The 18,285-nt window shown below is 42.1% G+C and overlaps 1 protein-coding gene across 1 annotated transcript in view; it reads right to left on the bottom strand.

Moving 5' to 3' along the window:
• LOC149121427 (vomeronasal type-2 receptor 116-like) overlaps positions 1-13,473 on the bottom strand; it is a 42,641-nt gene extending 29,168 nt beyond the window's left edge. The window contains exons 1-3 of the mRNA XM_089316325.1: positions 12,724-13,473; positions 11,980-12,153; positions 10,641-10,856 (exon numbers count right to left, since the gene is read on the bottom strand). Of these exons, the coding sequence (XP_089172451.1) occupies positions 10,641-10,856; positions 11,980-12,153; positions 12,724-13,473 (1,140 nt within the window). The remainder of the gene's footprint in view (positions 1-10,640; positions 10,857-11,979; positions 12,154-12,723) is intronic.
• Positions 13,474-18,285: the final 4,812 nt, after the last annotated feature.

Below are 18,285 nucleotides of genomic sequence, written 5' to 3'. Positions count from 1 at the left end.
CATCTCCCGCTCCCTCTCCCCTTCCATTCACATCAAGATTCATTTTCAATTCTCTTTACATACAGAAGATCACTTTAGAATACATTAAGTAAAGATTTCAACAATTTGCTCCCACACAGAAACATAAAGTGAAAAATACTATTTGAGTACTAGTTATAGCATTAAATCACAATGTACAGCACATTAAAGACAGAGATCCTACATGAGGAGTAAGTGACTCCTGTTGTTGACTTAACAATTTGACACTCTTGTTTATGGCATCAGTAATCACCCGAGGCTCTTGTCATGAGTTGCTAAAGCTATGGAAGCCTTTTGCATTCACCAACTCCGATTTTATTTAGACAAGGCCATAGTCAATGTGGAAGTTCTCTCCTCCCTTCAGAGAAAGGTACCTCCTTTTGGATGGCTTGTTCTTTCCACTGGGATCTCACTCACAGAGATCTTTCATTTAGGTCATTTTTTAGCACAGTGTCTTGGCTTTCCATGCCTGAAATACTCTCATGAGCTTTTTAGGCAGATCTGAATGCCTTAAGGACTGATTCTGAGGCCAGAGTGCTGTTTAGGACATCATTAAGTCTATATTAATTTCAGCTTTATAATATAGTAGGAATATTTTCAGTGCACTCATTAGACATGTTAAATCATCTTAACCTGTATAATGCAATTTTCAGAAGCTCCTTAATTATATATCATTTCATAAAGGTATAATCATATCCAAGCTTTCATTATACATAGAAGTGATTCTGCGAATTTCTTTTCCGTCTGTTCATTTCTCTTTATTATCAATATGACTTTAGATTTTCTTTTGCTTGTTCCAGACATTAGAAAGTGATTTTTATATCTTGAGCAGAAAACAATTCAACAAAATTAACAATTTTAAAGTGCAGTAATGGTATTTGGGCCATTCACACCATTGTGCAACAATTATCTCTATATATTTTAAAATATTTTAATCACTTGAAATCAAGTTCCTTATCCATTAATGGTCACTCTCAGTTCCTTCTCTTGCTGGTCACACAAGCACCAATCTGTTTCTGTTTCCATGGATTTAACGGTCCTGAATGTTTATATAAATCAAATATTGGACTCATGGATTTAGGTGACCTTTCATTTTAAATGGCATTTTCACGGGTCATCTACATTATTGCAAGGGTCTACATTTTTCATGACAAACTGATAATTGTGTCTCCAGTTAACCATATACTGACTTGTGTGTTGTTTCCATCTTTGGCTGTTTGGAGACAAACACTGATGTACAAGAGATTTTTGATATTTTCTGATTTTTGTGTGTACTATTAGGTGTGGAAGGTTTTGGTCATAAGTGAATTTTATGTTGAATTAGTTAAGGAGGTGACAACTGTCTTCCATACATTATGTGTTGTAGCTTTCTCACTATCATGGTTTTAAGGTTCCAAGTTACCTATGGCATCTCCATCACTTGAAAAATTTCATAATTTATTGTAGCCATGGAGTGGATGTGATGTGGAGTCTCCTTCTGGTGTGGAATGTTTTCTCCATACTTATTGCTGATTAGGATCCTTTGTAATGCCCTTAGTCATATATTTACCTGTGAAGAAATGTTCATCATATCCTATTCCCGTTTTTCATGAATTATTTATATTTTGTTGTTAAATCTGCTTTTTAAAACATATATTTTGTTGTTTGTAAGTTGGTCATTGTGTTTATATTTCCAATTTTAGTTGAGGTATACAAGTCTCATAAATTTCATATATACAGATTTAGGAAGATAGTGATACTCCCCTCCTAACCCTCCCTCCTGTCCACACTGTCAGGCATTTTCGTCCTCCCTCTCCTATTCCCATGCTTAATTTTTTAAAGAACTCTTTTCTAGTTTACTTTATGCTCATGAGATTAACCCTACCGTATGTAAAGTGTTCGACAAACTGTAGGAAGAAACCAACACTATTCCTCAGAAATAGAGACAAAGACTAAAACATGGATTCTCAAAGTGTCAATTTCACTCCAATACATTACATTGCAAGCACTTGTTAGGTAAGGGGACACATATGGTACATGTCTTTTCTGATACTGGCTTATTTCTTTAAGTATCATGGTTTCTAGTTGCATCAATGTTGTTGCTAAAGAAAGGATTTCTTGTTTTTAAACCTCTGCTTAATATTTTTAGAGTGTATATAGCATGGTTTCTTTATCCAGTCATCAGTAGATGGATGTCTGGGTTGATTCCATATCGTAGCTATTTTGAATTGAGCTTCAATGAACATGAAAAAGGTGACCCTTTTTCATGCTGACTTCATTTTTTGGGTAAATTCCTAGGAGTCAGTTGAATGGGTCTTATGGCAGATCTACTTGCAGCTCTTGGTGATTTCTATACTGTCTTCCACAGTGCTGCATCAGTTTACATTCTCAGCATCTGTGGATTAGGGTACCTTCTTCCCCAAATCCTCTCCAACATAGGTTGTTTGCAGATTTCTGTATGAGAGCCATTCTGACGGATGAGGTGGACCTGATTATGGTTTCATTTCCCTGATGGCTAGTGGTCCTGAGCATTTTTTCAAGTGTCTTTGGCCACTTCAGTTTCTTTTTAATAAATGCATGTCAAAGTCCTTTCCCATTAATTAACTGGATGTTTGGATTTTTGTTGTTGAGTTCCTTTCACTCTTACAGGGAACTGGATCAGATGTGAAGCAGCCTGGACTAGATCCATTGATTTATGGGTTGCCAGCACTCAAGGTGGAAACTTAACATACTACACCACAACACAGCTCCAGTTTCCATTATTCTTTTTTTTAAAGATTTATTTTATTTATTTGAAAGACAGAGTTACAGAGAGAGGTAGAGCCAGAGAGAGAGCTCTTCCATCCATTGGTTCACTCCCCAGATGGCTGCAATGGCTAGAGCTGTGCCAATCCAAATCCAGGAGCCAGGAGCTTCTCCAGGGTCTCCCACATGGGTGCAGGGGCCCTAGGACTTGAGCCATCTTCCACTGCTATCTCAGGCCACAGCAAAGAGCTAGAATGGAAGAGGAGCAGCCAGGGCTAGAACCGGTGCCCACATGGGATGCCGGCACTTCAGGCCACAGCTTTAATCCAATGTGCCACAGTGCTGGTCCCCAGTTTCTGTTATTCTTAAAAGATAAGTGGAGAAGCACAAGATTAGGCTAATTTCAACCACTTTTTGAAAGCCATTTCCCCAATTGAAGCATCTTTTTTTAACTTGTATTTAATGAATATAAATTTCCAAAGTACAGCTTATGGATTACAATGTCTCCCCCCCCCAACATAACTTCCCTCCCACCCACAAATTGCCAATGTTCCCTGCCTGACTCTAGGTCTAGAAGGTCCAGGGGTTCCTGAAGGAGTGGAAGTTGTCAGCCTAGGGAGAAATGAGAGACACACTCACAGCAAGGCTGATGGCATGGCTCTTGTTCTCAAGCACCAGACTTCATTTTCATATCATGTCACATAACGATTCTTTCTTTTACAATAAAAAGTCTGTTCATTGACCTTTCATATTGTGCTGCCTCTAGATTCTATGTCTACATCTAGTTACAATTTCTTTGACTTTCTAGGGCATATTCAGAGCACAGGTTACAAACAGATGTGAGAAAATGGGCTGCCCACAGAAGCCAAGGCCTGAGTGCTTCAAGCTATGCAGAAATTAATTACAGAAGCTAGAGTATTACCTTCCTAATCTAATCTTTACTAGAATTCCAAATGTTCAAAGCAGGCCCTTTTTTAAAATGTATTCCCTCTTTTGCAGTTCTTTCTATAACACTTTAATTCTTTACTGTACTTACCTAAAGGTTCACTTAGACCTATTCCACAGTTTTGACATCCTAACCATTGTTGTATTTGTAGAACATATTGAATTAAAGCTTTAATAACATTTATCTTTATTTAGTGGGATGTATATACCGGGGAGCCTATTGCCTTTTAATTCTTTTCCACAAACACACCAACTTTGCATAAAGCATTAACCCCTTCTCCTACACTAACTAATTCTGCTTGATTAAAATTCTACAAAGCAAAGGACATTTTGGGGATTATGAGACTAAGCATTATTCCCTAAAATTAGGAATACAGTAATGATTAGCAGGAACACCAGGAAGCTCCAGCTTTCTCATGCAGAGTGTAATTCCCAACAAACCTAAAACTATCAAGAGGACCACAGCTGTCATTCTCATGCCTTGCTGAGACAGACCTTCTGCTGTGACCTCTTTAGCCAGCTGAAGTTGCCTTGGCCTTGCAAGTCCCCATTGACTCCAATACAGTAGACAGTTCCTAACAGAATTAATTCTTTCTCCCCAAAGCCTCCAACAGAGTCTTCATCTCCTATAGCCTAAGAGGCATTTGGGTGGGAGATATCATAACTTTATGTGGTTGTCTCAGAACATAGGAACACTTGCTGAGTCACACTCAATTGTGTATGAGTAGCCATTAGCAGGTGTGCATCTTCTAATATACAAGTCAGTTGATGTCTAAGATTGCTTGCATTTTAAAATTGTGTGCATGTGTGTATGTGTGTGTGTAAATGTATATTATCATTTTGATTACATTATGGAGATACAGAATAATCATTTCCTCCATGATATCAGTAGATGATAATCAATTCACATGTTTCCAGGTTCTTAAGTTATTTTATAGTTATGACTAACACTTACTAGTACTGTGATATTTTAGTCTATGTATGCAACATATCCAGAGTACATTCATAGAAAATTGAAGGAACTTAGACAATTGAACTGTTTTAATTCAGATGCTTAATAAAGGCAATTGAACTGTCTCAATTCAGATGCTTAATAAAGACAAAGCACCAGTGGTGACTGGATGAAAAATCTCAAATTATTAGACTTTCTGTTTTACAACAGGTGAAATTTACAAAATATATGAGCAGAATACTAGAACTGTCTTATATGTTTCCAACTCCTTTAGCTACCCTCCATTGATAACAACTCATGATAATAGGATAGTAGGATAAAATGAAGAATTGATGAGCCACTTGGGACGCATCACTTTGCCTAAAGTTCCGAGTTTACCTTGGGGTTGCTTTTTTTGTTGCACAATCCACAGGTTTTGACAGTGAAGTAATGATATGTATTCTCCATGATGGTATCCTACAGAGGAGTCCTGAAAGTCACTTGCACTCCAGAGACATGGATATCTGTAGGGTGTTCTCCTGCCCTTGGTAGTTGCAGTGGTGAGAATAGAGATGATTTCCAGCTAATTTCTCTGCTTTCAGGTGAAAATGGGGACTTGCTCACTTAGGTCCCATGTCCTCATAAGGGCATAAATGAGAAATACCCATGGTTGTAGGTGTAAATCTTCATGGAATTAGTGTGGATATTAGAACATTGGGGAAAGGTGTCACATAGATACATGTACATCAAGATACATTGAAGTTCATGTATTGATTAGTAATCTCTGAATTGAAAGTGATGACTGGTTCCACAGTACTTGGGGAACATGTATCTGTGGGTGTCTGTGTGCACAGGATTGCTATGAGATCTTTGTGGGAAACAAGGAAAAGTCCGATGGCTGCCCTGGATACTGGGTGTGTGGGGCTACCCCTTCCTCTTTTGTCCTTTGGGGAGTCTGATGCTTGAAGGCTCTTGGCTAACTCCTGACTGAGAATGGCCCTTCCAGATTCTCACCCATTGCACACTGTGATGCAATCCACTTGCATCATCCCAAATGGCAAAGTTTTTGGATCAAATCTAACAGAAGTTCCTCTGTGGGATCTTGCTAACCATAAACTTTGATGACATCAAGGCACCTGGGTATGGAAAGGATGGGATAAAAATGTTCTCCATCTTGTATTTTTCACCTGGACATAAGACCTCAGCTGCAGAGCCCTAGGGAAGAAAAGCTTCCAAACTCCAGGGAAGGATAGGAGGCTTGACAGAAAGGAGTCAGAAGGAAGACTAGTAGAATATTCACTCCAGTCCAGCAGAAACACACAGATTTGCATACACACATGAAGAGAAACACAGTATGTGTATGTAGCTGCCTGACAGTGAAGGTTCCACAACAACTGAGTTCTACGGTTTTGCACAAATTTCTTTTTCTTTAACTTTTATTTAATGAATATAAATTTCCAAAGTACAGCTTATGGATTATACTGGCTTCCCCCCCCCCATAACTTCCCTCCCACCTGCAACCCTCCCCTTTCACGCTCCCTCTCCCCTTCCATTCACATCCAGATTCATTTTCAATTCTCTTTACATACAGAAGATCACTTTAGAATACATTAAGTAAAGATTTCAACAGTTTGCTCCCACACAGAAACATAAAGTGAAAAATACTGTTTGAGTACTAGTTATAGCATTAAATCACAATGTACAGCACAATAAAGACAGAGATCCTACATGAGGAGTAATGACTCCTGTTGTTGACTTTACAAATTGACACTCTTGTTTATGACCTCAGTAATCACCCTAGGTTCTTGTCATGAGTTGCCAAGGCTATGGAAGCCTTTTGAGTTCACTGACTCTGATCATATTTAGACAAGGTTGTAGTCAGAGTGGAGGTTCTCTCCTCCCTTCAGATAAAGTTAACTCCTTCTTTGATGACCTGTTCTTTCCACTGGGATCCCACTCACGGAGATCTTTCATTTAGGTCTTTTTTTGTTTTGTTTTGCCAGAGTGTTTTGGCTTTCCATGCCTGAAATACTCTCATGGGCTTTTCAGCCAGATCCGAGTGACTTAAGGGCTGATTCTGAGGCCAGAGTGCTGTTTAGGACATCTGCCATTCTATGGGTCTGCTGTGTAACCCACTTCCCATGTTGGATCGTTCTCTCCCTTTTTTATTCTATCAGCTAGTATTTGCAGACACTAGTCTTGTTTATGTGCTCCCTTTGGCTCTTAGTCCTTTCATTATGATCAATTGTGAATAGAAATTGATCACTGGGACTAGTGAGATGGCATTGGTACATGCCACCTTGATGGGATTGAATTGGAATCCCCTGGTATGTTTCTAACTCTACCATTTGGGGCAAGTCAGCTTGAGCATGTCCCAAATTGCACATCTCTTCCCTCTCTTATTCACACTCTTATATTTAACAGTGATCGCTTTTCCATTACGTTTCAAAACTTAAGAATAACTGTGTATTGATTACAGTATTCAACCAAAAGTATCAAGTATAACAAAGAAACAAAATACTAAGAGGGATAACATATTAAGTTGTTCATCAATAGTCAGGGCAAGGGCTGGTCAAGCCACTGTTTCTCATAGTGTTCATTTCACTTTAACAGATTTCCTTTTTGGTGCTCAGTTAGTTGTCACCGATCAGGGAGAACATATGATATTTGTCCCTTTTGGACTTGCTTATTTCACTCAGCATAATATTTTCCAAATTCCTAATAGGGATCACTTTTCAGTTAAAATTTAAACACCTAAGAATAATTGTGTGTTAATTACAGAGTTCAACCAATAGTACTAGAACAAAAAAATTACTAAAAGGTATAAAGTATTACATTGTACATCAACCGTCAGGACAAGAGCTGATCAAGTCACTGTTTCTCATAGTGTCCTTTTCACTTCAACAAGTTTCCCCTTTGGTGCTCAGTTAGTAGTGGCCGATCAGGGAGAACATATGATATTTGTCCTTTGGCACTGGCTTAATTCACTCAGCATGATGTTTTCCAGATTACTCCATCTTGTTGCAAATGACAGGGTTTCAATGTTTTTGACAGCTGTATATTATTCTATAGAGTACATGTCCCATAATTTCTTTATCCAGTCTACTGTTGATGGGCATTTGGGTTGGTTCCAGGTCTTAGCTATTGTGAATTGAGCTGCAGTAAACATTAATGTGCAGACAGCTTGTTTGTTTGCCAATTTCATTTCCTTTGGGTAAATTCCAAGGAGTGGGATGGCTGGGTTGAACGGTAGGGTTATCTTCAGGTTTCTGAGGAATCTCCAGACTGACTTCCATAGTGGCTTAACCAGTTTGCATTCCCACCAACAGTGGGTTAGTGTCCCTTTTTCCCCACCTCCTCACCAGCATCTGCTGTTGGTAGATTTCTGAATGTGAGCCATTCTAACTGGGGTGAGGTGAAACCTCATTGTGGTTTTGATTTGCATTTCCCTGATTGCTAGTGATCTTGAACATTTTTTCATGTGCCTGTTGGCCATTTGGATTTCCTCTTTTGAAAAATGTCTATTGAGGTCCTTGGCCCATCTCTTAAGTGGTTGTTTGTTTTGGTGTTATGGAGTTTCTTGATGTCTTTGTAGATTCTGGTTATCAACCCTTTATCTGTTGCATAGTTTACAAATATTTTTTCCCATTCTGTTGGTTGCCTCTTCACTTTCCTGACTGTTTCTTTTGAAGTACAGAAACTTCTCAATTTGATGCAATCCCAAATGTCAATTTTGGCATTGACTGCCTGTGCTTCTGGGGTATTTTCCAAGAAGTCTTTGCCGGTACCTATATCTTACAGGGTTTTTCCAATGCTCTCTAATAATTTGATGGTGTCGGGTTATAGATTTAGATATTTAATATGTTCGTTGAACTTTTGTGTATGGTGAAAGATAGGGGTCTTGATTCATGATTCTGCACGTGGAAATCCAATTTTCCCAGCACCATTTATTGAATAGACTGTCCTTATTCCAGGGCTTGGTTTTGGATCCTTGATCAAATATGAGTTGGCTGTAGATGTTTGGATTGATTTCTGGTGTTTCAATTCTGTTCCATTGGTCTATCCATCTGTTTCTGTACCAGTACCATGCTGTTTTGATTACAACTGCCCTGTAGTATGTCCTGAAGTCTGGTATTGTGATGCCTCCAGCTTTGTTTTTTATTTTTTTTCTTTCTTTCTTTTCTTTTTTTTCTTTTTTTCTTTTTTTTAAAACTTTTATTTAATGAATATAAATTTCCAAAGTACGACTTATGGATTACAATGGCTTCCCCCCCATAAGGTCCCTCCCACCCACTACCCTCCCCTTTCCCACTCCCTCTCCCCTTCCATTCACATCAAGATTCATTTTCGATTATCTTAATATACAGAAGATCAGCTTAGTATACATTAAGTAAGGATTTCAACAGTTTGCTCCCACACAGAAACATAAAGTGAAAAATAATAGATGATTTTTTTTAAATGATGATGAAATCAGATCAGACCTATTGTCATGTTTAATCCCAGTGAGAGTCAAGTTGGGAATTGTTAATTTTTTTTTTTTAACAGAAGATCAGTTTAGTATGCATTAAGTAAAGATTTCAACAGTTTTCACCCCCATAGAAACACAAAGTGAAATATATTGTTTGATGGCCGGCGCCGCGGCTCACTAGGCTAATCCTCCACCTAGCGGCGCCGGCACACCGGGTTCTAGTCCCGGTCGGGGCGCCGGATTCTGTCCCAGTTGCCCCCTTCCAGGCCAGCCCTCTGCTGTGGCTGGGAGTGCAGTGGAGGATGGCCAAGGTGCTTGGGCCCTGCACCCCATGGGAGACCAGGAAAAGCACCTGGCTCCTGGCTCCATTGGATCAGCACGGTGCGCCGGCCGCAGCGCGCCGGCCGCGGCAGTCATTGGAGGGTGAACCAACGGCAAAGGAAGACCTATCTCTCTGTCTGTCTCTCTCTCTCACTGTCCACTCTGCCTGTCAAAAAAAAATATATTGTTTGAGTACTCGCCTCCAGCTTTGTTTTTGTTGGACAATGCAGGCGTACACCTTCTGGATAGGTTAACACCGGCGAGACCTCGGAGACACCAGACGCGTTTATCGGCTTTTCAGTTTCCACTTTATTTTTCAGGAGACTCTCGTTACATGTCGCGAAAGCCCGCCGTCTTCGCCTCCTCCAACCCTCTTATATCTCCTGCCCACCGTCCACCTGTTTATATATGATTCACAGAAAACATGTTACCAACTCAGCAAGAGTAAGTGTGGGAAACATGCAATAACAGGATGCTTAAAGTCAAAACAGGATCTTGCAATTAGCTACGGGCAGGGTGGAAAAAGCCCAGCACTAAACTTCTTGTCAGGAGGGGCACAGCTGGCCAGGCTGTCCCGTTCCCCGACATCTCCCCCTTATTTCTTTGCAAAATAGAGTGGTACTGTGCCTGTCTTAGGTGACCAAGAGCATCTATCGGGCTTACCCATCATTGGCACATGAACATGAGGTGTGGAGGGAGCGTTCATGCCCTGTCTTAGGTTGCCTTGAAGACCTCTCAGAACTTACCCGTCTTTGACTACCATTCCAGCAGATTCAGCCACACCTGAATCTGTCCATTTTGCATGGGGTACTGGTTATTGAATGCTAGCTGGCTTGTTTAACCACCATTTGCGTATTAACAGCCCTTGCAAGATCCGAACAATAATTGATCCTGTTGTAAGCACAATAAGAGCCAACCCTATAATAGCGGCCCATTGTTTAATTGGATTCCAACTACCATTTAACATGCTACCCAAAAGACGGGACTGATTAGCGGCAAATGAAAAGTGGTTGTAGGGGTAGGTGGTAACACAAACTGCAGTAGATCGAATAACACAGGGTATGCCAACCAGGCCTAATCTTACAATAAATCCGTTCATTAACAGCTGAATAGCAGTATATCATCAAGTGCCTGGGCGGTAGATCTTGTGATGCTATCAAGTATGGACAGTGTGGAGGTTTGGCTCACGGCCATGCCAATAGCGGCCTAACCAGCTGATAACGCCGCAATTACTGCAACGATGACCATGGTGACTCCAAAGTCTCTCCTGTGTCGAACAGCCATAGAGAAGTCCTTCTCAGACACCACAACTGGTACAGGAACCCAAATAGGAATCCACACAACCACCAGTGTTTCCGCTTCACTTAATTTTCCTTTAACACATGAGGAAATAACTCCTGTAGTGCAAGTATTATTAGTAGCATTATAGCGATACCAAAAGAAGGGAGGCTGAAGAAAAACGGGATGATCGTTGGGTGACGAAAAGGCAAATCAAGACTGCTGGAGAATTGGGGGTGCCTGGGGAGTGCAAGAATGAAGTAGATTGGTAGGAGGGTAAGGAGCAAATGGTCTGTGACACTCCTGGCACCTGAGAGGTAGCGACTCAGATCGAAAGGCTATAAGTTTCCCTGTAATATTGGATGTGTAAGAACTACCTGACTCATTCCAGTTGATAACATCTCCCATGGAATAAGCGGCCAAATTAATACATGGCGTAGGAAAGCCGGTATAATTATAACCACAAAGATCTGCACCAAACTTAGGCTTATGGAAGCATAGCGCTCCCGAAAGGTGGATGGATAAGTTAACCTGGCCCTGATGGGAAGAATTGACAAGACTGTTGTAAGGCACTCCGAATCTTTCACCTATGGTAGAGTTATGCAAATACATAACTGGCAGAAGGTTAGAAGAGTTAGAAACAGGGAGAGGGAGAGGTAGGGCTCTCAAGAGACCCCAATACTCATCCAGTTTGGCCATCGTCAGTGACAGTGGTATCATTATTAGTAGGAGTAGGATCATGATCATCTTGCCACTCTATTGTTCTTGTCCGTCTTTCTGGAGTCCAGATTGGATTTTTTTCTTCCTGTGGGAGAAAACAAACAGCGCCTCGTACCCTTCTTATTAATGGGTATGGGCCTTTCCATTTGTTATCTTGTGGGTCTTTCCACATAATCATTTTTCTAACGTGTGGCTGAGCTTCTGTTGGTTCATGGGGTTTATTACTATTGGGGGTTTGTTCCAAGATTACATGACGTTCTGCCGGGGTGAGACCATCAGCTTTTTTATTTAAAAAATTTATGGTAAGTAAGGCAAGGTTGAGAATGTCTTTAGGGGAACGGGATAGTGCCCCTATTCCCCCTTTTTGTTTTAATACAAAGTTTTTCAGATACAGATTAGTGCGTTCCACAACAGCTTGTCCAGTAGGGTTATATGGGATGCCAGTTAAATGAGAGATATGAAAAGTTGCTAAAAACTCAGCAAAAGCCTTAGAAGTATAAGCAGGTCCATTATCAGTTTTTATTATATTAGGAATTCCCCAAGAAGCAAAACATTGTAACATATGTTGCATTACATGGGAGGTGGACTCTTTGGCGGTGGCGGTAGCCATAACTACTCCTGAGTAAGTATCCACTGTAACACGGACACAGGATAGCTTGCCAAAGGCAGGGATATGCATTACATCCATTTGCCAAATGTGACATGGATAAAGGCCCCAGGGATTAGCTCCAGTGGGCATAGTAACAGGCTGATGAATAACACATTTTTCGCAATTTTGGACAATAGATTTAGCTTTATGAATAGGGATATTAAACCTCATACTTAAGGTCTTACTATTAACATGCCAAAGTCTGTGATATTCTGTTGCCTGTTCCATGGCAGTGCAAGCTAAAAGGAAGCGGGAATGTTGATCGGCAAGGGTGTTTCCCGTGGCGAGAGGACCTGGCAGGGAGGTATGTGCTCTAATATGGGTGATAAAAATGGGATCTGATCTCCTAAATAAAGCGTGCTGAACAAGCTCAAAATAAGGAAACACTGTAGAACTTTTGGATATTAACGAAGGGGAGCCTAGCCTCTTAACAGCATTAACAACATATAAGCTATCAGAAACGATATTAAGAGGACCCTCAACCATATTTAATAACTTAGCCACTACAGCTAGCTCTGCATGTTGAGGTGAGGGAGATGCAGTAACTGCATGATGCACCTGACCTTGTAAAATAGCCACCCCGGTACCTCCTTTTGCTCCATCAGTAAAAGCTATGGGTGCTTTGGGAATGGGATTAGAATAAACTCTTTTAAAATAGTGTAAGGGTACCATGTCGCAAAATCTAATAAAGGGATGATTGGGATAATGGTTATCTACACTTATGTCAAGGGTGATGGTGATGTGGGACCATTGCCAAGTTTCCTTAGCCCACTCCTGAATGACTACAGACTCTAACGGAAGAATGCAGGACTGTGGTCTTCTCCCTGCAATTTCTACGACTCGGTGGATGGCTTGTAAAACTAAATTTCCCATAGCCTCCGCATAGGAGGTAATAGATCTGGGCATATGGTTATGTGGGTATATAAACAACAATGGTCCTTCTTGCCAGAGTAAAGCATAGGGATAATGACTTTGTATGAACACCAAAATACTTAGGGGCATAGTGGGGTCACACCGCTGCATAGCAGTGCTCTTAAGGCACTGTTCAAAATTTTTTAATACTGCTTTTGCCTCCTTTGTAAGTTGTCTGGGTGAATTTAGGCATGCATCGCCTTCCAGAAGTCGGAACAAAGGGTGCATTTCTTCAGTAGTCATTTTACAATAAGGCCGAATCCAGTTTAAATTTCCACACAATTTTTGTAAGTCATTTAAGGTTTTAACATGATGAGTGGAGATATTAAAATCAAGAGGCTTTACTGTGGTAGGGGTAATCCGTAGTCCTAAATATTGTACTGCAGGAACTCGTTGAATCTTTTCAGGAGATAAGATAAGATTATAATTGTTTAGGGATTGCTCTAATGCAAAGAAGGCTTTATCTAATTCTTCCTGGTTAAGAGCAGCCAATAGAATATCATCCATGTAGTGTACTATTGTCGTTTGTGGAAATAATTTTCTTACAGGTGCAATAGCCTTAGCAACATATATTTGACATAATGTGGGACTATTAGTCATTCCTTGTGGCAATACCGTCCATTCAAAATGAGCATTGGGTCCTATATGATTTATAGAGGGAATTGTAAAGGCAAAACGTTGTCTATCTTCCTTGGCTAGGGGGATAGAGAAAAAACAATCCTTTATATCAACTACTATTAGTTTCCATTCTCTAGGTAGCATGATTAAAACAGGGAGGCTGGGTTGAGTGGCCCCCATAGGTTGCATTTGTTTATTTATAGCTCTTAAATCATGAAGTGGGTGATATTTACCTGATTTCTTTTTAATCACAAAGATAGGAGTATTCCAAGGAGAAGTAGATGGCTGAAGATGTCCTGCCCCTAATTGTTCCTCTACTAAGGTTTTTACAGCAGCCAATTTTTCTTCTGTAAGGGACCACTGCGAAATCCACACTGGCTTAGAGGAGAGCCAAGTTATAGGGATTGGCTGCAGTGCGGTGGCCCCTCCTGGAAACCCAGTCCATGCCTGTCCTTTTCTCCTTTTGGACTAATGGGCGTTGTAATACCCTGTTCCCTAGCTCCCAGGCCTCCACCTTTATATCCCATTCGTGTCATGATGTTCCACACAGCCTGTGATCCTTGTTGTTTTCCCTTTTCATTAGTCAAGGTAAGTCTTAGTTCCTGTAGGACGTCTCGTCCCCACAGGGTAACTGGCAGCTTACAGATATATGGTTGGAACTGTCCAGAATGGCCTTCATTGTCGGTCCAAGTGAGGATGCTGGCACTCCTAGGTGGAGCATTGGTAGTACCCAACCCTACCAGTGTATTCTCTGACTCTTGTGTTGGCCAGGAGGGAGGCCAGTCGTCTGCGGCTATAATACTTACATCAGCCCCAGTATCTAACAAGCCTTGTATTGTTTTTCCCTGAATGACAAGAGGCCAAAGTGGTCTGTTTTCCAATGATAAGGAGAGTGCTGCAAAATTACTTCCTTGTTTAGCTCTCTGATCTCTAATTTTTTCCCAGCATAGTAGTTGTGCTAGGGGTCTGTCATTATCTACGATAGCTGCACCTAAGGTGGCTGGAATGATAACTTTAGGTTTGCATGTGGGGAAAGTTACTATTGCTGCCTGAATTTGGAGTCCACGCTGAAAATTGGTGGCTCGTCCAATCACTAGTCCGAAGCCAGTATTGGGAAGAGAATTTTTAGTAGGGACTACATCAATGATTTGAGGACCCATAGCTGGAGTTAATATTTGAGACTCCGTTGGCCGCAATTCGAAACAGCTTACTGTTCCTGATCCCCCTTTTTTGATTGCTGGCGCACTCAATTTTGCTTCGGGCCCCAGTGTGCTGGGGCCCCTCTCCCGTTTTTTGACTCTTGGGGAATGGGGTTTCCTGCTCTATCAGTCTTAGAATAACAATCACTGGCCCAATGATTACCTTTCCCACATTTAGGGCATAATCCTGGCTGTCGTTTGTTGGGTTTATGTTGTCTACATTCCTTTTTTACATGTCCGGGTTGGCCGCAAGTGAAACATTTGCGGTCACTCGCTCTATTGGCCTTAGCCATTGCCATAGCAGCATGAGCCCCAGAGGCAACATCATCCATGACATCTCTGCAAATTTTCATAAAGGTAGGGATGTCCTTATGTTGCCAAGGCCTTAGCACAGAGCGACATGTTTTATTAGCATTTTCATATGCCAGTCGTCTCAGCAAGGGTGCGGCCTCTTCAGGAGACTCAAGCACATTGCCTGCAGCTTCATAAAGGCGGTTAATAAAATCTGCATAAGGCTCTGTTGGTCCTTGTATTATCTTAGTCAGACTGTGTTTAACTTCCCCTTTTTTTGGCACTACCTTCCAGGCCCTCAAGGCTATATCTCTTATTTGTTGTAATACCTCCCGGGGACACCGAGCTTGCACTGGTTCTGCATGGAATGCTCCCTCTCTGTTTAACATGTCCTCATTGCAGGCAGGTTGCCCATCAGCTCGGTTTTGCGCCGCCTGAGTACGAGCTAGTTCCCTATAAGCGGCTGACCATAAGAGATAATCTCCCCCTGAAAGGACTGCCTTGCAGACATTTCTCCAATCTTCAGGGACTAGGCCCTGAGTGTCTAAGGTTCCTAGGATAGCTTTGGTGAAGTTAGCATGTGGCCCGTAGAGAGTCACTGCCTTTTGCCACTCTTTTAATGATGTGAAGTCGACCGGAGTCCACCCGCGATTTCCTTGGCGGTCTTCAGTCACTGGAAAGATCTGATGGGGGTTAGAGAACTCTGCCTAATTTGGTTTCAGGCGCCGCGGTGGGTGGGGAGTTGAATCCCCAGTATTTATAAAAAAAAGCGGCTTCATCGTCATTACGAGCACTTTCGTTTTCAAGTATTTGCCTTCTAGTCTGTTTCTCCGGCCCAGACTCTAAAACTATGGGCCTCATCTCTCTGGAAGCATTGCCGGCAAAACAGCAATAGCGCATAGGATGATGGGGTGGTTCATACAGAGGAGCGGAGGGCATTAAGGGCAACTCCGGGTATAGTGGAAGCGATCCCAGCATCTGCGGATGTTTCGCTTTTGGTCGGGCTCCTCCGCTTGCTTCCATACTTTGTTCCTCTATATTATCTCCTTTTTCGCTACTATCATGGGAGTGTTCGCTGAGCTCCTCCAGTAGTTCGGAGCCTTCATCTAAGAGTTCCCCAATCTGGTCATCCTCCGACCGTAAAGCAGTATCTATCAGATACCACAAGTGGATCACTCCCTCCTTGACTCCAGCGTTTCGCAATTCACGTCCCACCCGTCTCCACTGAACCTGTGATAAATCTCCTTCTTCAACAAACCAAGGACAAGTTTCATATAGTATCCTCGTAAAATTGCACACAGCTACACTCTTTACGGGCATCCCCGTTGCCTTTAAAAGGCGGCTAATCAATAGGTGCATTTTCGTGGTGGACTGTGTGTTCCCCATTGTACCGCGGTATTCCTAGGCTTTTTCCCCTAGACTCCCGTCTATAGACGTTTTTTTTTTTTTTCTTACCTTCTTTCCGCATTACAGCGATCCGAGTCATGGCACCAGTTGCAGGCGTACACCTTCCGGATAGGTTAACGCTGGCGAGACCTCGGAGACACCAGACGCATTTATCGGCTTTTCAGCTTCCACTTTATTTTTCAGCAGAATCGCGTTACATGTCGCGAACGCCCACCATCTTCGCCTCCTCCTACCCTCTTATATATCCCGCCCACCGTCCACCTGTTTATATATGATTCACGGAAAACATGTTACCAACTCAGCAAGAATAAGTGTGGGAAACATGCAATAACAGGATGCTTAAAGTCAAAACAGGATCTTGCAATTAGCAACGGGCAGGGTGGAAAAACACCAGCACTAAACTTCTTGTGCTTGTACATGTTGGGAGGGGCACAGCTGGCCAGGCTGTCCCGTTCCCTGACAAGTCAGGAGCTTCTTCTGGCTCACACTTGGTTGTAGGGTCCCAAACATTGGCCATCCCGCATTGCTTTCCCATGTGAAATAGCAGGGAGCTGAATTGGAAGTGGAGAAGCTGGACATGAATCAGCACTCATCTAGGATGTTGCACCACAGGTGCATTATTAAGCTCCTGCACCACAGTACCTCTCCCAGAGCATGTTTTCGGGCAGCTCTGGGGTTGCCACCTCCCCACCATCACCGCGAGCTTGAGGAGGCCCTTGCCCAGACGGCCACTAGCCCCTAGCTTGAGATTTCAGCTGATTCAGGATCCTGTGCACCACTGGTTCAGTGAGGCTTTTCAGGAAACACAGAGGCAGGACCTTCACCTTGCATTGGAGCCCTCAGTGCTTTCTGTCAGGGAACGGGACAGCCTGGCCAGCTGTGCCCCTCCCGACATGTATAAGCACAAGAAGGTTAGTGCTGGTGTTTTTCCACCCTGCCCGTAGCTAATTGCAAGATCCTGTTTTGACTTTAAGCATCCTGTTATTGCATGTTTCCCACACTTACTCTTGCTGAGTTGGTAACATGTTTTCCGTGAATCATATATAAACAGGTGGACGGTGGGCGGGATATATAAGAGGGTTGGAGGAGGCGAAGACGGCGGGCATTCGCGACATGTAATGCGAGTCTGCTGAAAAATAAAGTGGAAGCTGAAAAGCCGATAAACGCGTCTGGTGTCTCCGAGGTCTCGCCGGCATTAACCTATCCGGAAGGTGTACACCTGCACTGACTCCTGGCTCCTGGCTTCAGATCAGCCTAGCTCTGGTCTTATTGTCCATTTAGAGAGTGAAACTGTGGATGTAAGATCTCTCTCTCTCTCTCTCCCTCTCTCTCTCTCTCTTTCCACCTCTCAAATAAGTAAATAAATATAATCTAATAAAAAAGAGGCCATAAGGTCTCCCTACATGGTATTTAGCACAGACCTGGGGAAAAATTCCAATCCATTGTCATATATGTGTGCACTCTTAGGGTCTGAGGGTGGCCCTGATCCCCTAAAGGAACCCAGACTTGTGCAGAAGAGCAAGAACAGACTCCCTAACCCCCACTATTGTTGGAAGGCAAAGACAACGTGAATGTGGTTCTGCAGCTCCAATGTTTGTCTAGTTTCAACGTAAGGGGTTCCAACTGACTCCAGAAGACCCAAGACAGAGATATTTGTGTAGAGCATACTCTGAAATAACAGTTAAATAATTATTGCCTCTGAGGAATGATTGTGCATGGCTATATATTTTTATTTCTAATTATTGATTTAATTTCTCATGTCTACATATTGTACAATAAAGGGATGAATGATGCTTCCACATGG

Source organism: Oryctolagus cuniculus, chromosome 16, assembly GCF_051225735.1.
Source record: "Oryctolagus cuniculus isolate XC-2025 breed Fujian yellow rabbit chromosome 16, ASM5122573v1, whole genome shotgun sequence".
Classification (NCBI taxonomy): domain Eukaryota; kingdom Metazoa; phylum Chordata; class Mammalia; order Lagomorpha; family Leporidae; genus Oryctolagus; species Oryctolagus cuniculus.
This window is presented reverse-complemented; position numbering and strand designations above follow the sequence as displayed.